The sequence below is a fragment of the Arabidopsis lyrata genome (genome assembly GCF_000004255.2).
Source record: "Arabidopsis lyrata subsp. lyrata unplaced genomic scaffold ARALYscaffold_4, whole genome shotgun sequence".
Classification (NCBI taxonomy): Eukaryota; Viridiplantae; Streptophyta; class Magnoliopsida; order Brassicales; family Brassicaceae; genus Arabidopsis; species Arabidopsis lyrata.
In genome coordinates this window covers 18,708,123-18,728,332 of record NW_003302552.1, presented here as the reverse complement: position 1 = coordinate 18,728,332, position 20,210 = coordinate 18,708,123, and the positions used below count along the sequence as shown (strand labels likewise).

Sequence of the window (20,210 nt, the reverse complement as noted above, 5' to 3'; positions counted from 1 at the left end):
TTTTTTGTTCTTTCTCTCACTTTAATGAGACTTTAGAAGAAAAAAAAAAAAAAACATCTTTAGATATGTGCAATTGCTCATCTTCCTTCGTCTCCCTTGCTCTTCCCGTCCTCAATGCTCGACTGGTGAAACCCAATTCAGTAAATTGTAGATGGAGGCTCAGACGGATTCAACATTCGATCTTAAATTGCTCTTGGAGGAGTCACGACGTCTCAATCCATCAAATTGATACTTCATCAAGAGGAGCTCAATGTTATTTTGATTCGAATAACTCTGCCTTTCTCGGGCAATCGAGCAATAGAATCGTCTTTTGTTTGAGTTCATCATCACTACCTAATGAAGAAGATGTAGTGCATCAAACAGTGGAAAGTGATAGTGCAGAGTTACCTGGAGAAAGTTATTTGATTCGACTAGTAGGTGATAATGATCTTACTAACACTGGCTCTAAAGGATTCAAACAGACGATGACAAGATCGAATCTTGTTGCTAAGCAAGTTATTAGTATACAATCAGCTCTGAGTTTAGGATTTATCTCTCAGCTTTGGGTTGACACTTCTTCCGTAAGTTCTTCTTGATTCAATCACACCTTTCATTACTAGCGAGTTTCAAGTCTGTTCTTTTACCAGACTGTTTTAGTGCAATGAGCTCCATCATTCTGAAATTTTTGTTTCTCGATTTACAGTGGTTGGTTTTGGTGGTTGATGTTAAACCAAGCTTGTTATCTGGAGAATATGAGAGATTTCTGCTCAAAGACATTGTCCGGGTACTGCTATGTTTGGTTTCTCCTATGTTGAAAGTGGTTTCATTTGGAAATGTGTTTACTTACATCTTAGGGTTTATATTAAGATCTCTGTAGGTAGGTGATGTTGTGCTTGTTGATAATGAGACTGTATTGGATACTGAATTCAAGATGGTTGGACTTGAAACACTGGTATATAATAGTCTCTTTGTGCGTTGTTTTGTGAATCACCCACCTTTAAGCAAGTCTAAGATTGAATTCTCATCTTTTGTTTAGGTAGGTTACAGAGTAGTGACACCAGGACGGCGAAACATTGGAAAGGTGTTTATAAGATCTTCTTCAGTAATAATATCTGTCTATTTGCCTTTATCTTGCTATTAGCTGAAAGCACATGATTGGTTTTAGGTTCGAGGTTACTCATTTAACATTAACTCGGGAATAGTTGAATCGCTTGAGCTTGATTCTTTCGGGGTAACTATCATACCATCAAGCCTGGTGGGTAACTTGAATCCCTTTTTCTAAATAAATTGGAATTGGTTTTTGTGAGATACAAAGCACAAGCATTCAATCTAGGAATAGCTCAATGTTATGATTAGTTACCTGGTATGTAATAATGCAGGTGAGTACATACAGGTTAGATGTCGAGGACATAATCGAGGTCTTACAAGATATAGTTGTGGTTCATGAGGATGCAGCTTCTAGAAAACAGAGGTTGACTAAGGTAGGTATATATGTCTAGACCTAGTAATGGCATGCCTTGAGATTTTCATGTAGTCGTGAATGGATTATTGAAGAAAGACTTTTGAATACAGGGACTTTGGGATGGTCAGTTTGATAGTGAATACTCTGATGTTGAAGAGCTTGAAAGTTCATCTGATAGGAGACGGCGAAGGAGAAACAATAGATTCAATCGAAAGAAGAGAGATTTGGATGATGAAGAATGGGACATATTCCGCTAGAAGTCATGCATCCATTGTTTGTCATACATCTTGACATATATCTTCGGCTGTATCTGATAGAGAAAATGAAACAAAAACATTACTTGCTCAAATAAATTTTCGAGATCACTATGCGAAAATGGTCTAATGCAATGAAATACAGACTTGTCTATTCCCCAATATTCTCTGTTTTCAACAGTCTTCTTACTTTGCAGTGGAATCGGATCAGAATCAGTTTCAGTTAATGATAGTTTTCGATCAATATCACATACATAAGGCTGTGAAGGTTCAGCCGTTCAAGATGATAAAAAATGGAAGACAAAAAAACATAATTCTGAAACTAAATAAACTTCAAAACTTGGTAAAATCTGCAAGAAAGTTGAGTTGACAGTTTGGAAGAAGAGAAGCAAAAGAAATAAGAGCTACAAACACCTAAATTAGTAAATACCCCTACTTACTAATCTCTAAGACATTGAATGATATCCTTAAAACAAACATCGGAGCCGGAACATTCACGGAATGATGGCAAATGGACATGAAGCTCCTGATTAATCAATCAGAGCCTCTATGTCTTAACATGGTCTCATGAAATACAAAGACACACAGAGATCTCCTTAACAGAACTTCCAGTGGTTGTCACAGTTAACACATGTAACATAGGTCGTCATTGGCTCATCAGCACTTCTTGTTTGCATCTGATAGTAGGTGCATTTGCGTTGACCACACCGCCCGCACTTGAACTGGTCGGTAGATGCTTTTGCTGCAAGACCACGCTCGCAATCAAACAGGGCTTTCTCTTTGATCTGATTGTTCTCTTGTTTCCTCTTGTCGCTTGCCATTTCTTCAGCAGACAATGTGATGAGTTTCTCTGGTGAAATCTCCCCGGTGAGAACCCTCCTTCTTAAGTCCGGGTTGTTACCGTCCCTCAGGTTGAACATTATAGATCTGTACTTAAGCTTCTGAGCTCCAGTTGAGCGACCCAATTTCTCAAACATCAGTGATTCCACTGAGACAGCAACACGGAGTGGATCACTAGCATTTACTGACTTTCTCTCATAGTCATCAGCTTCTCCAGCAACCCTGCACAACGCATCTACAAGCAACTCACGGATTTTGTCACGCACAGGATCATTGCATTTGAGCATTGCAGTTAGTTTTGGAGGAGCATTAGGTGCCTTAGCTGGAGCTTTCATACTTGATTGGTTGTCCTTTGAGACCTTTTCATCCTTAACAGCCTGACCACGATAATCTATCTTGGTTCCATTAGTGACTTTGTTGTCTAGTTCCTTTCTCTCTATCTTGACACCAGTAACGCCTTTATTGTCTGGTTCCTTTCTCTCAACCTTGATACTCTTAGCCGAATCACCCCTCTGAAGTTTCTGGACTTTAACAGGAGCAGGATTTGAAGGCTTATCAACATCCATCTTATTCACCTTAGCCTCTTTGACAGTTTCAGCTTTACAACCGTTAGTGCCTTCGGTTTTCTTAGCCTTGGCTGTCTCTCCAATGACAACTTTCTTCCATATCTCAAGCAAATCAGTAGCTACGCTTTTGATCTCCTCAATAGGGTGTTTTGCAAGAGACCTCAGCTTTTTTCCCACCTGGAAACAAGAAAAGAATATAACTTTCCCTAAAGCAATACACACATTATCAACATTCCAGAGGAAACACTTGAATACAATTTCCCAACCAAAAAAAAAAAAAAACGCATGACTTGATTCATTGATGACCCTCAAGTAAAACAAATCAAGTGCCAAATTGGGTTTGTTTCCCTTAACCCTAGCATGTCAAGCTGAGTTCAATGTCCAAATTGGGTTTGTTTCAATAATTTCAACGGGGCGTCTCATACAAATCAGTTAGCTCAAGCTTTTTAAAGTTAAATCTTTTTAAATTTATGTGAACTTTTTCCGATGAAATCAAATAACCCTAATTAAGAATCTAAGGTCAACAACACAAGTCAATGCAACGAGATTAAGCAAGCAACACCCAGAAAAACCCTCCAATCTAACAACGTATCAACAGAAAAAGAGAAATATATAAACTTTAACCTAAATGCAAAATAATCAAATCTTTTTAGGGTTACGAGATAATCAGAAACGCACCTGAGTCGCAACGAGCGTATCGTATGTGACAGGAAACTTCTTGAGCTGTTTAAGGGCATCGAGACATTGAGAAACCTCAGGACCTGAGGAAGCAACACCGTCGAGAGCCGCCGCATCGGCTGCCTTCTTAGCTCCCTCGAACAATCCAATCAAATCACTTTCCATCGTCCCTCAAATCCCTAGCTCCAAGAACAAAGCACCAACACCGACAGATCCAAGACGACTCAGAACAAAAACAATCCAACAAAATCTCTCAAGAATGGAGAAAAAGGATAATAATCGGCGGAACCTCGTTTGAGTCGCGACGAACAAGATAGAGATTACGGACTGAAACTGTCTTCTTATTTTATTTTATACGACCGAGACAAAAGCGATCAACGGTTTCAGTTAAAACCTTGCAGAATCAACGGTTTCGATCACGTGGCTAGGTCTATGTACTAGATTCACGCTTGCTTCTGCTCTTTCTCCTTATCCCGATATTACTGCATCAACCTTGGGCCCAACAGGCCCTTATTGGGCCAACTTTGATGAATCAGGGGATACGATTTTGACAAACAAAATAAAATTCTCGCTTTTACTTTTTGTTGATATTATCGTAAAATGACTCACTAATCACTAATCCAAATACAACGGAAATTAGAAGATGATTGATCTCAAAAATTGTACACAACTAAAAGAGACATCAAAAGAGTTTGGATATATGATGCTGCTGATGTTGACGACAACACATCTTTCTCTTACCATTTTTCTCTATCCTTCACTTGTTACAACCCCATCGCCTGATTCATCTTCTCCTCCATCTTCTAAGTTTGGTCCCTTTCCTCTCTTACCTACCATCTTGTACAAGTAAAACGCCAACACACCACCACTGCAACAGCAATCCAACAAAATTTAAGCTAATACGAATCCTAATTAAGCATTAGAATATGCCAAGTGTTTTCTTTTCCCCATGGAACATTTGAATCTAGCAGGAAGTTTGGTCGAAAAGTATGACTAAATCTTCATTACAATATCAGTCTTTGGGGATTATAATAAACACTTCTTGCAATCATCTTCCTATCGTGTTCTTTTATGAAATTGGAAATATATAATGATATGGTTTTGAGTGTGTACCTCGTAAGGGTGGTAAAAAACCCTAGGAACGTCGATTTCTGTAAAAAGAGAAAACGGAGAGTGAATTATGTTTCATTCAAAGCCATTGTTCAAATCTATGAATCATTTGAAATATAACTTTAAGCAGTGAAAGTTACCTGAGACAGTAGCAACCGCAACTCTCTCAAAAATATGATTGCCACTATAGCTGTTGAACATAAGAACACGGCAACGGATGAGTGTTACTAAACATGCTTTACATCTAATCTCAAAACAAAAATGTCGGAAAACTTCAAAAATCAGATTGGTGAAAATATAATTTGTTGACTAAAATCAAAATCTAGGATTGAACAAGTATCTCTTGAAACAAGCCTCATTTCTATACAAATCAGCAATGCAACTTTAACTAATTTCTTCATGGTTAGCTAATATGCATATCAGAGAGGTTATCAATGCCGTCCCTAATCAAAACCACAATTCTGGTTGTTAAATCAAGAGTTCAGTCATTGGGGCTAGCTTTGTGAATAGTATGCGAAAGAGTTGATACAGATTGAAAAACTTTACTAACCCATCTGTCCTTTCAAGAACTTAGTAGATGACTCTCCTTTCCTATGAGACTTTAGACTTGCCAGGCTCAGTGCAAAAAGAGCTCCACCAAGAATGACTCCAAACCTGATGGCTGGAATGCTTCCCGATACCATAAAGTTAATAAAACCACCGACAAGTAAGAGTAGACCTGTAAAGTATACAAACATTGTTATCCCGTTCCTAGATTACGAACCATGAAAGTTTATAAACGATGAACAAGATATAAACATGTTTACCATAGGGTATTCCAACATGAAAATCATTCGCTCGGGACACATCTTTCAGATCCTCAGTGGAAGCGAATGCTTCAACAATCTCTTTCACATCTGAAGGTGATTCTTCTGCTGCTTTCAAAATATATTCTCTACCCTCCTCGCCAACCACTTTTGCTTTAGTACCCAACACTTCTTTCGCCTTTTCCGCTTGAATCCTAAGTTGTTCAGAAGTTTCTTTCAAGACCGTCATCGCCTTCTGGGAATTAACGGAGTATGCCTCCGATGACACGCTCTGCATCTTTGATACCTGCTCTTTAAAAGACTCAAGAGTTTGTTTCCATGCTTCCTTAGATGTATCATCTTCAACATCTATATCACTCTTCTCCTTCCCCACCTCAACACCTGATTCTTCCTGTTCAAACAATGGAGATAAAGGGTAGTAATCAAAACAATGTCTTTTTAGCTAAGCATAGATCACTTGTTAGCCAAAGTTAGTCAAGACATATATACATGCATAAACAATGCTTGATTTCAATCCCCAAATTGCACCTCACTTGAAATTGGCAGATTATATTTGCTTAATCAAGAAAATTTCACCAAAGTCAAATTCTTTTCGAACCTCAAGTAATTTACAAGATAAAGCATCTAAATTTTGAGATACCCAACACAGAAATTAGAAGTTTTGAGCATAACCACACTACTCACCAAATCCTCGTGGGATGCAGCGAAAGCAACGACGGATCGATTAAGCAAGACTTCTGGACAAAAAGGCGAGCTAAAGCCGAAACGTAGCCCTGTACACGAAATAACAGCTCGAGGAGCATTGAAATGGCGTCGGCTAGGGAGGAGAGGACGCGGTGGCGTCACCGGCGGACGAGAATGAGCTCTATATAGCAAGGTCGAATTAGGGTTTCTGATGGACATCAACTCCATTGGGATACTCATCGCCTGATCAAAACGTCGCCTTGGTGAGAGAAGTCGTCGGCGAAGAAGAGATTAGAGAATGAGAGAGACTTTGAGCTTAGGGATTCAATAGCTCTGTGTGTGTCTCGTGAATGCTTCAACTACGAAGCAAGGAATTTCCAAAGGACTGACTAAACGCAACAAAAAAAAAAAAAAAAAAATTTAAAACGACGTCGTAACATTTGGAATTATACCTAAGAAAATATCTCGAAATTTGAAAGCGTTTTTGTTAGACTCTCTGAGCGATATAGAGTCTTTCTAAATCCCAAACCGAGTTAAACCGGTCGTCTTTATCCGGTTGACTTCTAACGAGCTAAAAACCTGACTTGTGTTATAAAACCCAACATTTCAACATTATTTTGTTTGCAGAAGCAGCCCCGCTCAATATATATGAGAGCCTTAGGGCAAAAAAAATTTTGTTGGCCTATTAATATATATAAAGAGAAAATTTACTTAATTATTAAAAATTTTACAGATTTTTTATAGTAAAAATTGTTATTTTTAAAATATTGTTTATACATTTTCTTATAAATAATTAGGCCTCTTGTAATATAATTTTCATATTAATAATATTTTTAAAAAATATTTGGACCTTTTTATATGTAAATTTTTTATATAAAAAAAAAGTTTCGAACCGTCGCACCTTCGCTCTACCATCTGAGCCGGGACTCTGCAGAAGAAGAGTCTCATTACAATTTGGAAGAATTAGTTTTTGAAAAATAGAGTTGATATTTATTGACAGTTACGGAATTTATGGTCGATTTTGGTATAGTTCCGGAAATTTTTTACATATTTAAAATTAAAATGCATTAAGAGAGACAATAATACCATCTATCTACCAAGCATCGATCAATATTAATATATTATGGTTGGGAGAAGCAGAAGTGAAGGCATTTAAAGCAGAATCTAACAAAATTCCATGTAAGGAGGGTAATGACGAAATGCAGATACACCAAACACTACAAAAATAGTACCAAATTTTCCATAGCCAATAATTTTCTTTCGACACGTGTACGTACATCTATAACTTAACATTGGTTATTCATAAATTTAGTTAAAGAGTTTTAACACTAATTATGGAAGCAATCCATCATTTTCTCGGTTATCTAAACACGTGGTAAATAACTACTAAATATTACTACAAACTTGGAGATTATATCCTTTTGTGGAAATAGAAACTTCATTTCCTGTTATATAAATTGGTCCATCACGTCCCACTTATTGACGAATATTTAGCTTTTCACATATCCGAAAATTAGTCTCGAATTTGGTTTTAGATTTCCGTTATTAAATAAACAAAAATTGTTGCCATACTCGATATTTGTAATGCATATTAATCATTTTTCATATCGATTAAACTTAGGCAAAAGCTTTAATTAGTAAGAATATAGAATAACTTAAACTTCAAGTCTGAAATTTCATATAAAGTTGTCTGCGAACATAATACAGACAACACATAATAAGAACATCACAATAGAAAAAGACAAGAAATTAAAAACTCTAAAAACAACCATTCGAACATCTTATTTAATATTAATCTCATCCACTATATAATAGGGATTCGAAACTTCCGCTAGTAGCTTCATCTGACCTTGCTCATCACCTCACGCTGCAACCACATACAAATTAACATAACACCGTTACTATTATTACCTCTCCAATATTTAACCAAAAAAAAGTTGCATATCATATATATACTTCTTGTTTTTTCTTTTTCATTTGAAAGCCCTTTAATTTATATAATATCTAAGAGATCCACTACAAAAAAAATCATTTTACATCATTTATTTTGAATATTTGTATTACTTATAATTGATGTAAAGGAAATTTACATCACTTAAATAATTGATTTATATATTATTGATAAACTTACGTCTTGCAGTTGGTGCTGGTGCTGATTTTGTAAGGAATATTGACTCCACATGCCTTAGGAATTCCAGCAGCACGGCCAGCGTTGAGACCAGAGCCTAGGGCTCTAGCGGCACCTTGAATGCAATTGCAAGCTTGCTGACGGTCCGGGGTCGTCTTGGCTATGTTGTTGAGGTTTCTAACGCCGGAGCAGCACCCTGCGGGAATGGTACCACCTTGGAGCACGTAACCAATGCACGGTGCCAAGTTGCTGTTAACTGAGCCACAGCTTAGAGCCGCGTTCGATGTGATTGGGCCGGCCACAATCATGCAGGCCAAGACCAAGCATGCCAACTTCATCACTCCAGCCATATTGATCTCTTAGTTAGTGTTTTATGTTGGTTTGCAAGAGGAGATGTGTGTGAGTGATGGATGATGAAGAGAGTTAGGGGAGTGTGTGTTTATATAGAGTAGGAAAGTATTTGTTATGTGGTGTGAATGCGATAGATTATAGAGGGAAGGAGAGTAGTTGGTTGTTGTACTCATTTAATGTTGAGGTTCCTAATTCCTAACTATGTATAGGACCACTCCTCGATTTTGTTTTGACATGTTAATTTAACTTTATCGTATGAAAAGTGATAATTCTACTAAAATACATTTCATTAACGTATTTGTAGAGTGTGACAGTAACTTTAGTTAAGTTGTCATGCTTGGTCTTAAACGGTTATCATTCACCAGTAAATATTGCAAACTTGGAGAATACTTTATTCGGAAAATACAAACTTGGAGAAACTCCTACTTTATTTCCTGTTGTAAAATTATATGTCACTTCCCAATTGATAGGGAATTAGTTTCTATCCGATGTCGTATTGCAAAGGTTAATTTGTTTCAAAAATTGTGTTCGATTGTATGAACAGAAGAGGATTAAAAAAATTGTGAAAAATTGTTTGGATATAATGATATAAGATTTAAAACTTAGAGTGTAAATGGTAACAAGAAAAAAATATTCAGTCAGATTCAGCCAAATTCAGCAATTCCGCAGTTACCATTTGCATAAAACTAATTAAATTCAGCTGAATTCAGCCAGATTCAACAGTTTTTCCAACATCAACAGATACATAGTATGTTCATTTCAGATAAAAATTTGGATTATAGCGATTCACAACTCGAATTAAAATATTTATGGCTATTAAAAATTACACATCAAATATATATTTTAAAATAAGTTAGATCATACAAATACGATATATGAATCATTCATACACATAAAATCATTACCAGAATAGACAAGAGACATATTTATGTTCAGATATCTATAGATAATTTTAATAAATTTTAGATACTTAAATATAATTTTCCAAATTTTTGCAAAAATAACTCATACTTATGCTAGAATAATATTTAAAATATCAAACTAAAAAAAATTGTTAATCATCCTAAATTCCTAATCATATTAAGGATTTAAACCGCTAGAAAACAATAAAAAATCAATAAGATAATCTATACTATATTATCATGTTTATTTTTAAATTAATTTTTCAATAAAACTTTGACAAAGCTTTCTATTAATTAATTATATCTTTTTAATAGTTCAAAAATTAGATCTGGAAGAACAACTCAATTTTGCTAAAAAGATATTAATTCTAGTATTTATTTATTGGTATAAGAGTTAATTAGACTATTAGATAATTTTATTTATTTTATTTAGATATTTTTCCTTAGTTATTCTATTAATATTCGTAATTATTTGATGATATTTCAGTTAAAGTCTTAATTATTTCGACAGATTCTGCTGAAAAGCACAAAAAAATTCAGCTAAATTCAGCAGGTACCATTTGAAAATGTAAAAATTCAGCCAGATTCAGTTAAAAATCACTAAAAATTCAGCCAAATTCAACAATTCAGCCGGATTCAGTCAGATTCTTTGGTTACCATTTAGACCCTTAGACATTTTATTGTTTTTATTATAATAACAAATAATGTAAATAACTTACATTTGGATCGGAAAGTCATTTTTTCGAATGTACATTTCAACTATAGTATTAGTATCTGACTTTATGTCTAGTCAAAAAATTAGTGTGGACTTTGGTTTTGAGATTCCCGATATCACAAATAAATACAAAATGTTGTTATACTTGATACTCCCCAACGGTATTGCAAATTAATCATTTTTGTCATATCGATTAAACTAAAGTAAGCGTTAATAAGAGTATAGAATAACTTAAATTGAAACTGAAATTCATATAACGTTGTTTGCGAACATAGTACAGAGTACAGACGACAACATAATAGAAACGCCACGATAGAAAAAAACAGGAAATATAAAACTCTAAAAACAGCCATTCGAACATTTTATTTAGTATTATTATCTCATCGATTATATAGTATTCGAAACATCCGCTAGTAGCTTCATTTGACTGTCGCTCATCACCTCACGCTGCATTCACATACAAATTAACATAACACCGTCAATATAAGTTTCCAATATTTAACAACAAAAAAATTCTTTATAATATATACTTAAGAGTGAGAGATTAACATACGTGTTGCAGTTAGTGCTGGTGCTGATTTTGTAAGGAATATTGACTTTGCATGCGCTAGGAAGTCCAGCTGCACGGCCAGTGTTGAGACCAGGGCCAACAGCTCTAGCGGCAGATTGAAGGCAACGGCAAGCTTGCTGACGGTCTGGGGTTGTACGAGCCATGTTTCTTAGGTTAGTAACGCCATTACAACACCCTTGGGTAAGGGCTGCACCTTGGGTCAAGTAGCCAATGCACCCTGCCAAGTTGCTGTTAACGGTGCCACAACTCAGAGCCGCGTTCGCTGTCATTGGACCGGCCACAATCATGCAGGCCAAGACCAAGCATGCCAACTTCATCACTCCAGCCATATTGATCTCTTAGTTAGGGTTTTTTGTTGGTTTGCAAGAGGAGATGTGTGTAGTGATGGATGATGAAGAGTCTTAGGGGAGAGTGTTTATATAGAGAAGGAAAGTATACTTTATGTAATGTGAACGCAATAGACTATGGAGGGAAGGAGTAGTTGGTTGCTATACTCATTTAATGTAGACCCATATACGACTTTTAAAATTAGGAATGTCATTGAAATATCATCAATTTTATTTAACAAAAACCAAAAAAAAAAAAACTATTTTAGAAAATAACGAATGTGTAGATGATAATCTTTCGATTCAAAATTTGACGGACAAGATAAGTCTATTTGTGAGGTATGGAAATCCCAACCCGACGGTCGGACGGTGTGAATTTATTTGGACTACTCGCTTGAACAAACAATTGGAGATGTTAGATGTTTCAAAATAGAGATTTTTCTTTTATGATATCTCTAGATTTAAGATGAAAACAACGTTTTCCGTATATATAACTAATACGATTTAGTAAATTAGTATTTATCATTGTATTTGCTATTATTCACAAATTTCAAGTGGATAGACACAATATTATGTCGGTTTGTCCTACCTCCACAGGCTACACCATAGATTGTATGTAGATGGTTCGTCGTCATTATGTGAAAATTTGACTGATATACATAATAAATACTGAATGCATGACACATGGGTAGGATGGGGTCATTGTCGGTTGCGGCCTGAAATGTACAATTATTGGCTTTGCTTTGCAAAACCATCACTCCATCGTCCCATAACTACTATAGTACTATTTCTAGTCTTATTTTGGTAAAACTAGGTCTGATGTGTTTTTTTATTAGTTCGAGTCACTAGATTTTTATGAGGTAAATTTTCAGTTTATCAGGAGGAGGTACTGTGTGTGTTTAGTAAGAATTAAAATGCAGTGTCAAGAAACACTAATTAAACATGGAACGATCATATTTACTCGTAATAACATACCTTTACAAATATATATATTTTTTAATCTTTAATTCTATCTAGTGTTTTTTTTTCGGTGTGGTGATGTGTTAAATGTCCTCTATTTGGCTAAAGAACACGCCAAAAAAATCTTTTTTCATTCATGTGTAAACAGAAAAATCTTATTTACTGTTTCAAATAATTATGTCGGTGCCTGAAAAAGGCTACATGATTTATGCTTTTTCCTTTATTTTCGGTAAAAACTGTATAATTAATTAGGCACCGAAATGCCACATGCAACATATTATATCTACGCAGAACACGTGTGAGCATAAAGTGCATTGGTATATAAATACATACGATGTAACTACTCATGCTAATTAAGGAGCTCTCTATACGTGTTAGAAATTGCAGTATATTTCATGAAACATGGTGAGAAGCCCCAAGTCTGAAATGACAATGACAATGATATGGACATAGAATAGTATTAAAAACGAAATAGATTTTTTATCAATTAATTTGATCTACTAAACTTATGAAATTTAAAATAAAGTTGTGATTGATGTATAGATAAGAGTAAAAAAGTGGAAGTGACACAAATGCGGGATTAAAATTTAACGCTGTTAAATAATTTTGTTATGTCTATTAACGACTGTTAAGTCTCGGGTTCGAACTAAATTTTATAAAACGATAGTTTAAAAGGCAATCAAAATTAAATGAAGTATTTTTATTCCAAATTTAAAAACACAGGTATTAAACGGCAATAAAAAATAGATAAAGTTTTTTTTCGGGTTTTTTCCTATTTTAAAAGTCATGAGAAATTGATTCTTATTTTTTATTTTTTTTGGCGACAGCTTTTAATTTAATAAAATTCAAAAGAGCTATTCTTCAAGAAATTGACTCAATTTTTAATCTTTTTCCAGTATAATTAGATTAAAAAGATTTTCTATTTGCTTTTATTCGATAGATCAAAAAAACCAAAACAAAATAATCAGCTACTTTTTTCTTAAGCTAATTATGTTATCCAGTCGTCGCATCCATATGAACATAAGTTTGGCCGAATGATGCAGGATGGTCTGGATAAGATACACTGTCAATTACTGCTACACAGTTTATGATGGATATCAAGAACTGTTTTTTCAAAGTGGCTTATTTAAACTACAAGTATCGCACTCACATGATTAAATGGTGTTGGGTTTGGGCCGAATCGGGCTTGCTTGTTGTATACACTATTCAAAGCCATTTGGATAAAACATCCAACTTCGTCTCAACTGTTCTTCACTACATACTTCTTTCTGAGTGCAGAAACATAGAGAAAATAATAAAAGAACCAATTAGCTTACATGTTAGTAAAAGCTAGGCTCAACCAATTAAACGGCTGTGACTCTTTTTTCCCCAAAATCTTAGTTTACAGTTCGGTCACATATCTATCTAGCTTCGGTGTTTGTAGCTTGTCAAAAAAAGAAAAAAACTCCTATATCATTAACAATCCGTTAAAAATTGTCGATTGATAATTTTTAAAATATTTCTAGATTACTCAATTCGTGTTTTGTAGTAAACCAATCTCCAGATCATTGCTACTAATATCATCATTGTCTCCTACTTCAGCATGGACGGTTTCTTCTTCCGAATGACTTTTTTCGGCTGCAGCGGAGGTAAGTTCCTCTGCCCGCTTCACTTGATGGGTCCAGTCCGTACGGATTAACGTATAAAGCAGCATTACCAAACACGTCATCTGCGCAGATAACAGTCCAAACCATAGCCCACGAAACCCAACCTTGAACCCAAACGTGGTCGTAACTGCCACAGGCAAGCCCACAATGTAGAATGCGCATAGGTTGACGCGTGCTCCATCTTTAGGCCTCGCCGTCCCAGTCAAGACTCCGCAAGCGGCAGTCTGCGGCGAGTTTCCGATCTCGCAAAGCCCCAAGATCGGAAGCGCGGCCGAAATAAGCCCAAGGATCTCCGGTTCGTCCGTGAACATCTTTCCCCAAACCGACCTAAGCGCCGTCACAAAAACAGCTGCTGCTAAACCGTACGCTACCGCGAGTATCAAACCAATCACGGTCGTACATTGCGCCCGTGTGGGTTGACCGCCTCCAAGTGCGTGACCTACACGGGTTGCAATGGCGCTGCTTATAGCAAACGGGACTACGTATAGTATCCCCGTGGTCTGAATCAATATTCCCATGGCGGCCACGCTTGCTTTAGGGTTCCCAAGAAGCCCACAAAGAAAAAGCATGATCTCATACCACCAATACTCCAAACACACCGAGATGGCGCTTGGTGCGGCTAGTGAAAGCAGCGGCCACCAGCCGCGGAAAAGCGACCGCAAAGCCAGCCCTTCCCACGGTTTGATTAGAGAATCCGAGAAGCACGTGTAAACGAGCAGTCCAACGTTGATATTCATTGTGTTAAAAGCCATTGCGATTGCAACACCCTTAACGCCTAAACGCATACGCACGACGAAGACGTAGTTGAAGAGAGGATGAAGAAGAATGGATACAATGGCAGATATAGTCAGCGGTGACGTTAAGCCTTGCGTTCTGAGGAATGTTCGAAGCGGATGGAGCATGGCTTGAGCCAGGAGCTCAGGGACGAAGAAGAGCATGTAGGTTTTGGCGACCTTGGTAATATCCGGGTCCTGACCCAACCGTAGGAAAATGGGTTCGATGTTGAGCCACGCAACGGCGATTGGAGCAGAGACGACAATTAAGAGACAGAACATTTTCTGAAACGTGTGGCTCAGTACAGTCCAGCGTTTGGCTCCGAAGGCTTGGCCACAGATTGGGTCCATACCAACGGAAAGGCCTTTGAGTATGGAGACTCCGGTGATGTTTCCGAAGCCCATGGCGAGTGCACCACCAGCGAGTTCAACTTTTCCCAGGTGACTCAAGAACCACATAGAGATTATTGATCGCGAGAATATGAGGAGTGATGTCATCACGATCGGGCAAGCTATTTTTGTGAGTGACGCCATCTCCTCTCCCACCTGCATGGGAAAAAACAAAATTATGTTATAATTTTGTTATGTTTTTCACTTTTTTTTTTTTGATAAAATGATGTTCAATTATTGAACAACTCTTTATTATTTTACTGTTGTACGCTTCTTCTTCTACCAAAACGCAAAGAAAATTTTAGTAGTATATAGAAAGAAGCGCAACATAAGTATGTTGACATTAATTAAAAACAAAAAAGTTTTTATCCTCAATATATGATTTAGCCTTTTATATGCATATAGAAAAAATTATCATGTTTAGTAATTTTGTACGTAATTTGGTTTTTAATTATATACGATATTGCACTCATTAAACATTTTTACCCTCAATATATGATGTAGTCTTTATAATATCATATTGAAAATTATCATGTTTGGTATCTGTGTAGGTGATTTGGTTTTTCATATACGATATTGCACTCATTTAAAAAATACTAAATTCTTTGTTATATCATTTATTAATAATACTTTTTATCTCATCAAAGTAAATAAATTTCATTTATAAGTAGCAAGTTGTATGAAAATGGTATTTATAGAAGCTTTATACATGAGTTTTTTGTAAAGCATAATCTACATTAGTTTTTTTTTGGTTATAAAACGAAAAATAAAATCTTAAACTAATTTTTATTGTGAAACAGAAGGACATTACATTACAATACGGAAAATGATATTTTATCATTATTAAATTAAGAACAAATTCTAAGCAGTAAGCACGAGGAAGATGGTCGCATCACATGGCCACTGGGGCTGGGATGAGAAAGTTGAAAAAGAAGAGAAAAAGTTTAAATTCTATAACTTTTAGAACTGAATAATTAATCAAATTCACAAGTGACAGAAAAGCGAATGGCTAACTGTACCAACATTCTAGGATCTTTTTAAATAAAATCATCATGGGTTCTTAAAAGCTCACCTTTTTATTTTCTTTTTTGAAAAACAAAATCAGCTTAGATTATGTATATCTTTCATTTGATTATAACTTCATTAGAAATTTCGATATTTAAAAATTCATATAAAAAATACTATACACATATACACATATACTCTTATCAAGAAAAAATGAATCGAGAAGTAACTAGATTATACTAAAAGTGGTATTAATAAGATAGTAAACTTTGTACTAATGGAACTGATAAAAAGAATAGAATGAGAGGAAACCTATATAGAACACTTTCCAAGTAAGTACAACCCAACTGTCAAGAAATATAAAGTAAGTACAACACAAAAAGCATCTCTCTCAGTCCATGAAAGTTCTAGTAACGCTTTAGGCATACATATGAAGTATGAACACATATTTATCCACACAATCAAACATTTTTATCTACATAGACAATAGTTACATATAAATGAATGTCAATTTATTTCTCAACTACGTGAAAGATAGATGAAGCCTTCTTGAAACTATGTTTCTAAAGGGATGCATTACATTAACAACAGTCAATACCAGCATTCAATCCAGTATAAAATCAATTTCCAAGAACTCTATGTTATTTACCAACCCAAATACTGTGAAAGTGGCTGAAAACTATAAAATAATCCATCAAAAAAATCAAAACTATAATCAACAAATTCGCTGGTTAAACGTAGAAAACGTCTCCGTACTAGATTAATATTATTCTAATCACGAAAACCAGTCGGACGTATATAAAACAAACAAAAGAAAAGTATGAAATCAAAGAATAAGCAAAGTGACTTGTCCAAAATAATCGAATTTTTTTTAATCAAGAAAATGTAAAAAGAAAAAAAGAGAAAAAGAAACAAGCCTCATTGAAAGGGATACGACGAAGACCAGCGGAGAATTTGGCGTTGCCGCTAGTTTCGCCTTTGACGGACGTTGAAACATCGCATTCTCCGTTTATAATCTCTCCAGATTCACTGCTTTTCATGTTGGACCTGCACATGCTCATATATATTTGTTTGTACTATATAATATCACACTTCGTGACTTATAAGAAAGAGATTTATATGTTGGTAACTACGATAAAAGCATTGCCATAGAGGCTCGATCGCTACGATTGTGTGTGTGTGAGAGAGAGACAGTGAGAAAGAAGAAGAATGTTTAAGTGCCTCTCGTATTTATGTACGTTTCCTTAGTCCACCTCTAATTAATCTCAATTATTTTATTTTCCTTAAATATTTTGAACTACCTTTTTTTTTTTTTTTTTTGGGAACCTGTTTGTTTGTTTATATTTATGTATCCAGTTTTTGTATTTATAAAAACTTCCACATAGTCAGTCTTCTTTTGTCCAAAAAAAAAAAAAAAAAAAAAGTCAGTCTTCTTAGACTGAGCCAATTAACTAAAGTGTTTCCGTTTTATACTTTATTTTCCACTTATAGAAAGGCTTGTTGACACTTATAGTAAAAAAAGAAATATAATATGAGTTTACCTTGGTGGTTCTTCGGTGCATGATAAGATAAGTGCCAACTCTGAGATTAACGTTAGAATATTTGCTTTTCATGTATACAGCTTTTTTTACAAATGTGTTACAATTTTGTTCTTTCATATTGTGAAGAGTCTTAAGACTATCATTATTTTATACTACATATTTTTTAAAAAAAGAGAATTAAAAAATTAGAAGATATTTCTGCAAAATTAGTTGAAAGATGGGAACTAGATTTTATGACAAGAATGTGTAGAAGATATCCGGGATCTAGTGCTTACTATGTCTATAATGTGTTTGGATCTAATAAGTATCGTAGGGACTAAGAAATACCAATGTGGAGTATGTGTAATATGTTTTTGTATAATTTGGTTAATTAATTGGGAGGCATGGCAGCATGTAATGGTAAATGTTTGATTTGGATAACGAAGAGAAAGGCACCAAAGATCAAGTACAATTAGCCGCTATATATTATTTGAAAATTTTAATTTTTTATATATAAGATCAAGTACCAACCAAAGCAGAATTATGCCATTCATGATGAAAGTGGAGAAGTAAACAGCTCTGAGAACTCTATGTATATCATCTTTTGAGAGACCTTGCTAATTAATTATTATCTTAATATATATTCTTGCTACACCTATTTTTAACTTTCTATAGTTAAGAATGGATGAAACTTCCCATCAATAACTAGTTACAATAAGTCTAATTAGTATACTGATAATACACATGTTTGAGGTTATGTACTTGAAGACTTAAAAACGATTTTGGAAGAATATGATATCGGGACTGTCTAAATAAATATGATGCTCTCTCAAATATTTGGATACAACAATTTTGTTCAAGCCCTTTTCTTTAAAAAAAAAACTCAAAACCATATACATCCAAATTTTGAAGATGTTGCATGAAAGTTGATTAACAGTCCTTTCAAACGACACAAAATTACATCATTAGACCGATTTTTCCTTGTACTGATGTGTTAATGTATTTTTTTCCGACACTAATATAACTAAATAATTAAAAATGTGTCCTAAGTTTAAAGAATAGATTTGTTCAAAAAAAAAAAAAGTTTAAAGAATAGATAAAAAGACTAAATTGAATACAATGAAAAATCATGTAGCACAAATATAACATAAGAAAAGATCCGACCTTTGTTTTTTTTTAAAGACTTTTTTTGTGTTGTAGTTTGTCATTTAGTTTTTTTTTCCTTCTTTTTTAAAGAATTTTTTAGGACAATATTCACATTCTTAGCATTGTTCCTTTTTTTATTATTAGAAGAAAGTCATGAAAAAGTCCATGTATAAACGATTTATCCTTACCAGAAAATTTATCATTTTACTAATACCAGTGTTCAAAGATAATGTTTGAGTCATTTAGTCTCGAGTTAACATAAGGGTAAGCATCATAATTTTCATACATTGTTGAAAGGAAAAAAAAAACATAAAATCAATAATAGTGATTAAGGGCTTCTAGTTGCATTTGCAAATTAAATAATTTTTTTGGATAATGTAGAAACAAAATCAATGATGGTGTCATCTTAAAGGCAATTTAGTTGCAATTCTCTTAAGATAAGTAAATTTCTTCGATAAAGAGAATATTTTTGAAATACAAAATCATTAGGGGAGATGCGGATTGTCTTCTCAGAAGCATGCACAAGATATTTATAAGCTATTTGAAACATTCATTACATCTTCTTTGATAGCGACAGCGTTGGTGTCTTCAAAACTTGTTCCATGTCTCCCTATTGCCACACCTACATAATTTTAATATCATCGTTTGTAGACAACAAACAACTTCTTTTCAATGTATTTATTTAGTTTTATTCTAGAAATAGTTCTAAGCTTCTTATTCGTTTTGATAGTTAAATTTATATATTATTGCCCAAAATCCGATGAGTAATTAAATTTTAATTAGTAATCTAACGGGGACCATTGTCGAAGCTTACTAACGTACGGAAGATGCTATTGCTAACCAATTAGTGTATAATCACATGCATCTCCTTCAAACTTCAATTATATATGCACACTCTTTTTTTTCTGTTAAAAATTATATGCACACTCACAAGTCACGATTAAACACTTCTTAACTTACTTGGTCCACTTATCTAATTTTTTTATAAACAAAAATAAACGAGACTTGGTTGGTACAGGTTTTTTATGTTTTTAAATTAAACCACGGAAAAACTGGAACTCAGAGACAGCCAATAGCTATAATGATCTTGTAATACATACACTCATAACGACGACGACCCTTCAACAAACTTGGGGTTCTTATTAACTTACTTTATACAGTTTGTTTCTGTTAGATTTGATCATTCATGTCAACTTCGGGCTAACCATATAAATTTCTTGGTTGGAAAATTGTAGTTTCTGGGGCTAAATTATCTTTAGTATCACTTAAAGGGCAGCCATAAAAGTAAATCTTAAAATATTTGATGCAACACATCTTTCCACTTTGTTTTTATTTAATATGTATTTCCTATTATTTGTTCCATACCATAAACTCAATAACCTAAAAATAATTAATAAA

General features: G+C 34.6%; 6 protein-coding genes across 6 annotated transcripts; 1 reads left to right on the top strand and 5 right to left on the bottom strand.

The window, feature by feature from the left end:
• Positions 1-3: 3 nt before the first annotated feature.
• LOC9315821 lies at positions 4-1,849 on the top strand. The gene is made up of 7 exons (XM_021027266.1): positions 4-560; positions 683-763; positions 857-931; positions 1,016-1,060; positions 1,145-1,234; positions 1,359-1,460; positions 1,552-1,849. The coding sequence occupies exons 1-7, from the start codon at positions 66-68 to the stop codon at positions 1,696-1,698; spliced, it is 1,035 nt and encodes a 344-aa protein (XP_020882925.1). The 5' UTR covers positions 4-65; the 3' UTR covers positions 1,699-1,849.
• Positions 1,850-2,002: 153 nt separating this feature from the next.
• On the bottom strand, positions 2,003-4,165 carry LOC9315820 (transcription elongation factor TFIIS). Its single transcript, XM_021027265.1, has 2 exons — positions 3,780-4,165; positions 2,003-3,278 (listed from the first exon to the last, which is right to left on the bottom strand). Exons 1-2 carry the CDS (start codon positions 3,942-3,944, stop codon positions 2,292-2,294), a joined length of 1,152 nt encoding a protein of 383 aa, XP_020882924.1. The 5' UTR covers positions 3,945-4,165; the 3' UTR covers positions 2,003-2,291.
• A 174-nt stretch (positions 4,166-4,339) lies between these two features.
• On the bottom strand, positions 4,340-7,011 carry LOC9315819 (protein FATTY ACID EXPORT 3, chloroplastic). The gene is made up of 6 exons (XM_002879706.2): positions 6,380-7,011; positions 5,696-6,086; positions 5,440-5,607; positions 5,030-5,079; positions 4,893-4,930; positions 4,340-4,647 (listed from the first exon to the last, which is right to left on the bottom strand). The coding sequence occupies exons 1-6, from the start codon at positions 6,617-6,619 to the stop codon at positions 4,530-4,532; spliced, it is 1,005 nt and encodes a 334-aa protein (XP_002879752.1). The 5' UTR covers positions 6,620-7,011; the 3' UTR covers positions 4,340-4,529.
• A 1,002-nt stretch (positions 7,012-8,013) lies between these two features.
• LOC9315818 (non-specific lipid-transfer protein 1) lies at positions 8,014-9,028 on the bottom strand. The gene is made up of 2 exons (XM_021028695.1): positions 8,511-9,028; positions 8,014-8,246 (listed from the first exon to the last, which is right to left on the bottom strand). Exons 1-2 carry the CDS (start codon positions 8,855-8,857, stop codon positions 8,237-8,239), a joined length of 357 nt encoding a protein of 118 aa, XP_020884354.1. The 5' UTR covers positions 8,858-9,028; the 3' UTR covers positions 8,014-8,236.
• A 1,674-nt stretch (positions 9,029-10,702) lies between these two features.
• LOC110229552 (non-specific lipid-transfer protein 2) lies at positions 10,703-11,476 on the bottom strand. The gene is made up of 2 exons (XM_021030082.1): positions 11,029-11,476; positions 10,703-10,922 (listed from the first exon to the last, which is right to left on the bottom strand). The coding sequence occupies exons 1-2, from the start codon at positions 11,373-11,375 to the stop codon at positions 10,913-10,915; spliced, it is 357 nt and encodes a 118-aa protein (XP_020885741.1). The 5' UTR covers positions 11,376-11,476; the 3' UTR covers positions 10,703-10,912.
• Positions 11,477-13,710: 2,234 nt separating this feature from the next.
• On the bottom strand, positions 13,711-17,434 carry LOC9317669 (protein DETOXIFICATION 53). The gene has a single exon (XM_002879704.2). The coding sequence runs from the start codon at positions 15,301-15,303 to the stop codon at positions 13,843-13,845; it is 1,461 nt and encodes a 486-aa protein (XP_002879750.1). The 5' UTR covers positions 15,304-17,434; the 3' UTR covers positions 13,711-13,842.
• Between the last annotated feature and the right edge of the window lie 2,776 nt (positions 17,435-20,210).

Bases quoted from the DNA above. Each gene is read 5' to 3' on its own strand.
- LOC9315821 (XM_021027266.1), top strand. From the start codon at position 66: ATGTGCAATTGCTCATCTTCCTTCGTCTCCCTTGCTCTTCCCGTCCTC. The intron at 1,061-1,144 runs GTGTTTATAAGA...GATTGGTTTTAG, and splicing joins GACGGCGAAACATTGGAAAG to GTTCGAGGTTACTCATTTAA. The intron at 1,461-1,551 runs GTAGGTATATAT...TTTTGAATACAG, and splicing joins GAAAACAGAGGTTGACTAAG to GGACTTTGGGATGGTCAGTT.
- LOC9315819 (XM_002879706.2), bottom strand. From the start codon at position 6,619: ATGAGTATCCCAATGGAGTTGATGTCCATCAGAAACCCTAATTCGACC. The intron at 6,087-6,379 runs GTGAGTAGTGTG...TTGTTTGAACAG, and splicing joins CTGCATCCCACGAGGATTTG to GAAGAATCAGGTGTTGAGGT. The intron at 4,648-4,892 runs GTACACACTCAA...TTGCTGTTGCAG, and splicing joins TTTTTTACCACCCTTACGAG to TGGTGGTGTGTTGGCGTTTT.
- LOC9315818 (XM_021028695.1), bottom strand. From the start codon at position 8,857: ATGGCTGGAGTGATGAAGTTGGCATGCTTGGTCTTGGCCTGCATGATT.
- LOC9317669 (XM_002879704.2), bottom strand. From the start codon at position 15,303: ATGCAGGTGGGAGAGGAGATGGCGTCACTCACAAAAATAGCTTGCCCG.
- LOC9315820 (XM_021027265.1), bottom strand. From the start codon at position 3,944: ATGGAAAGTGATTTGATTGGATTGTTCGAGGGAGCTAAGAAGGCAGCC. The intron at 3,279-3,779 runs GTGCGTTTCTGA...TCTTGTTTCCAG, and splicing joins ATACGCTCGTTGCGACTCAG to GTGGGAAAAAAGCTGAGGTC.
- LOC110229552 (XM_021030082.1), bottom strand. From the start codon at position 11,375: ATGGCTGGAGTGATGAAGTTGGCATGCTTGGTCTTGGCCTGCATGATT.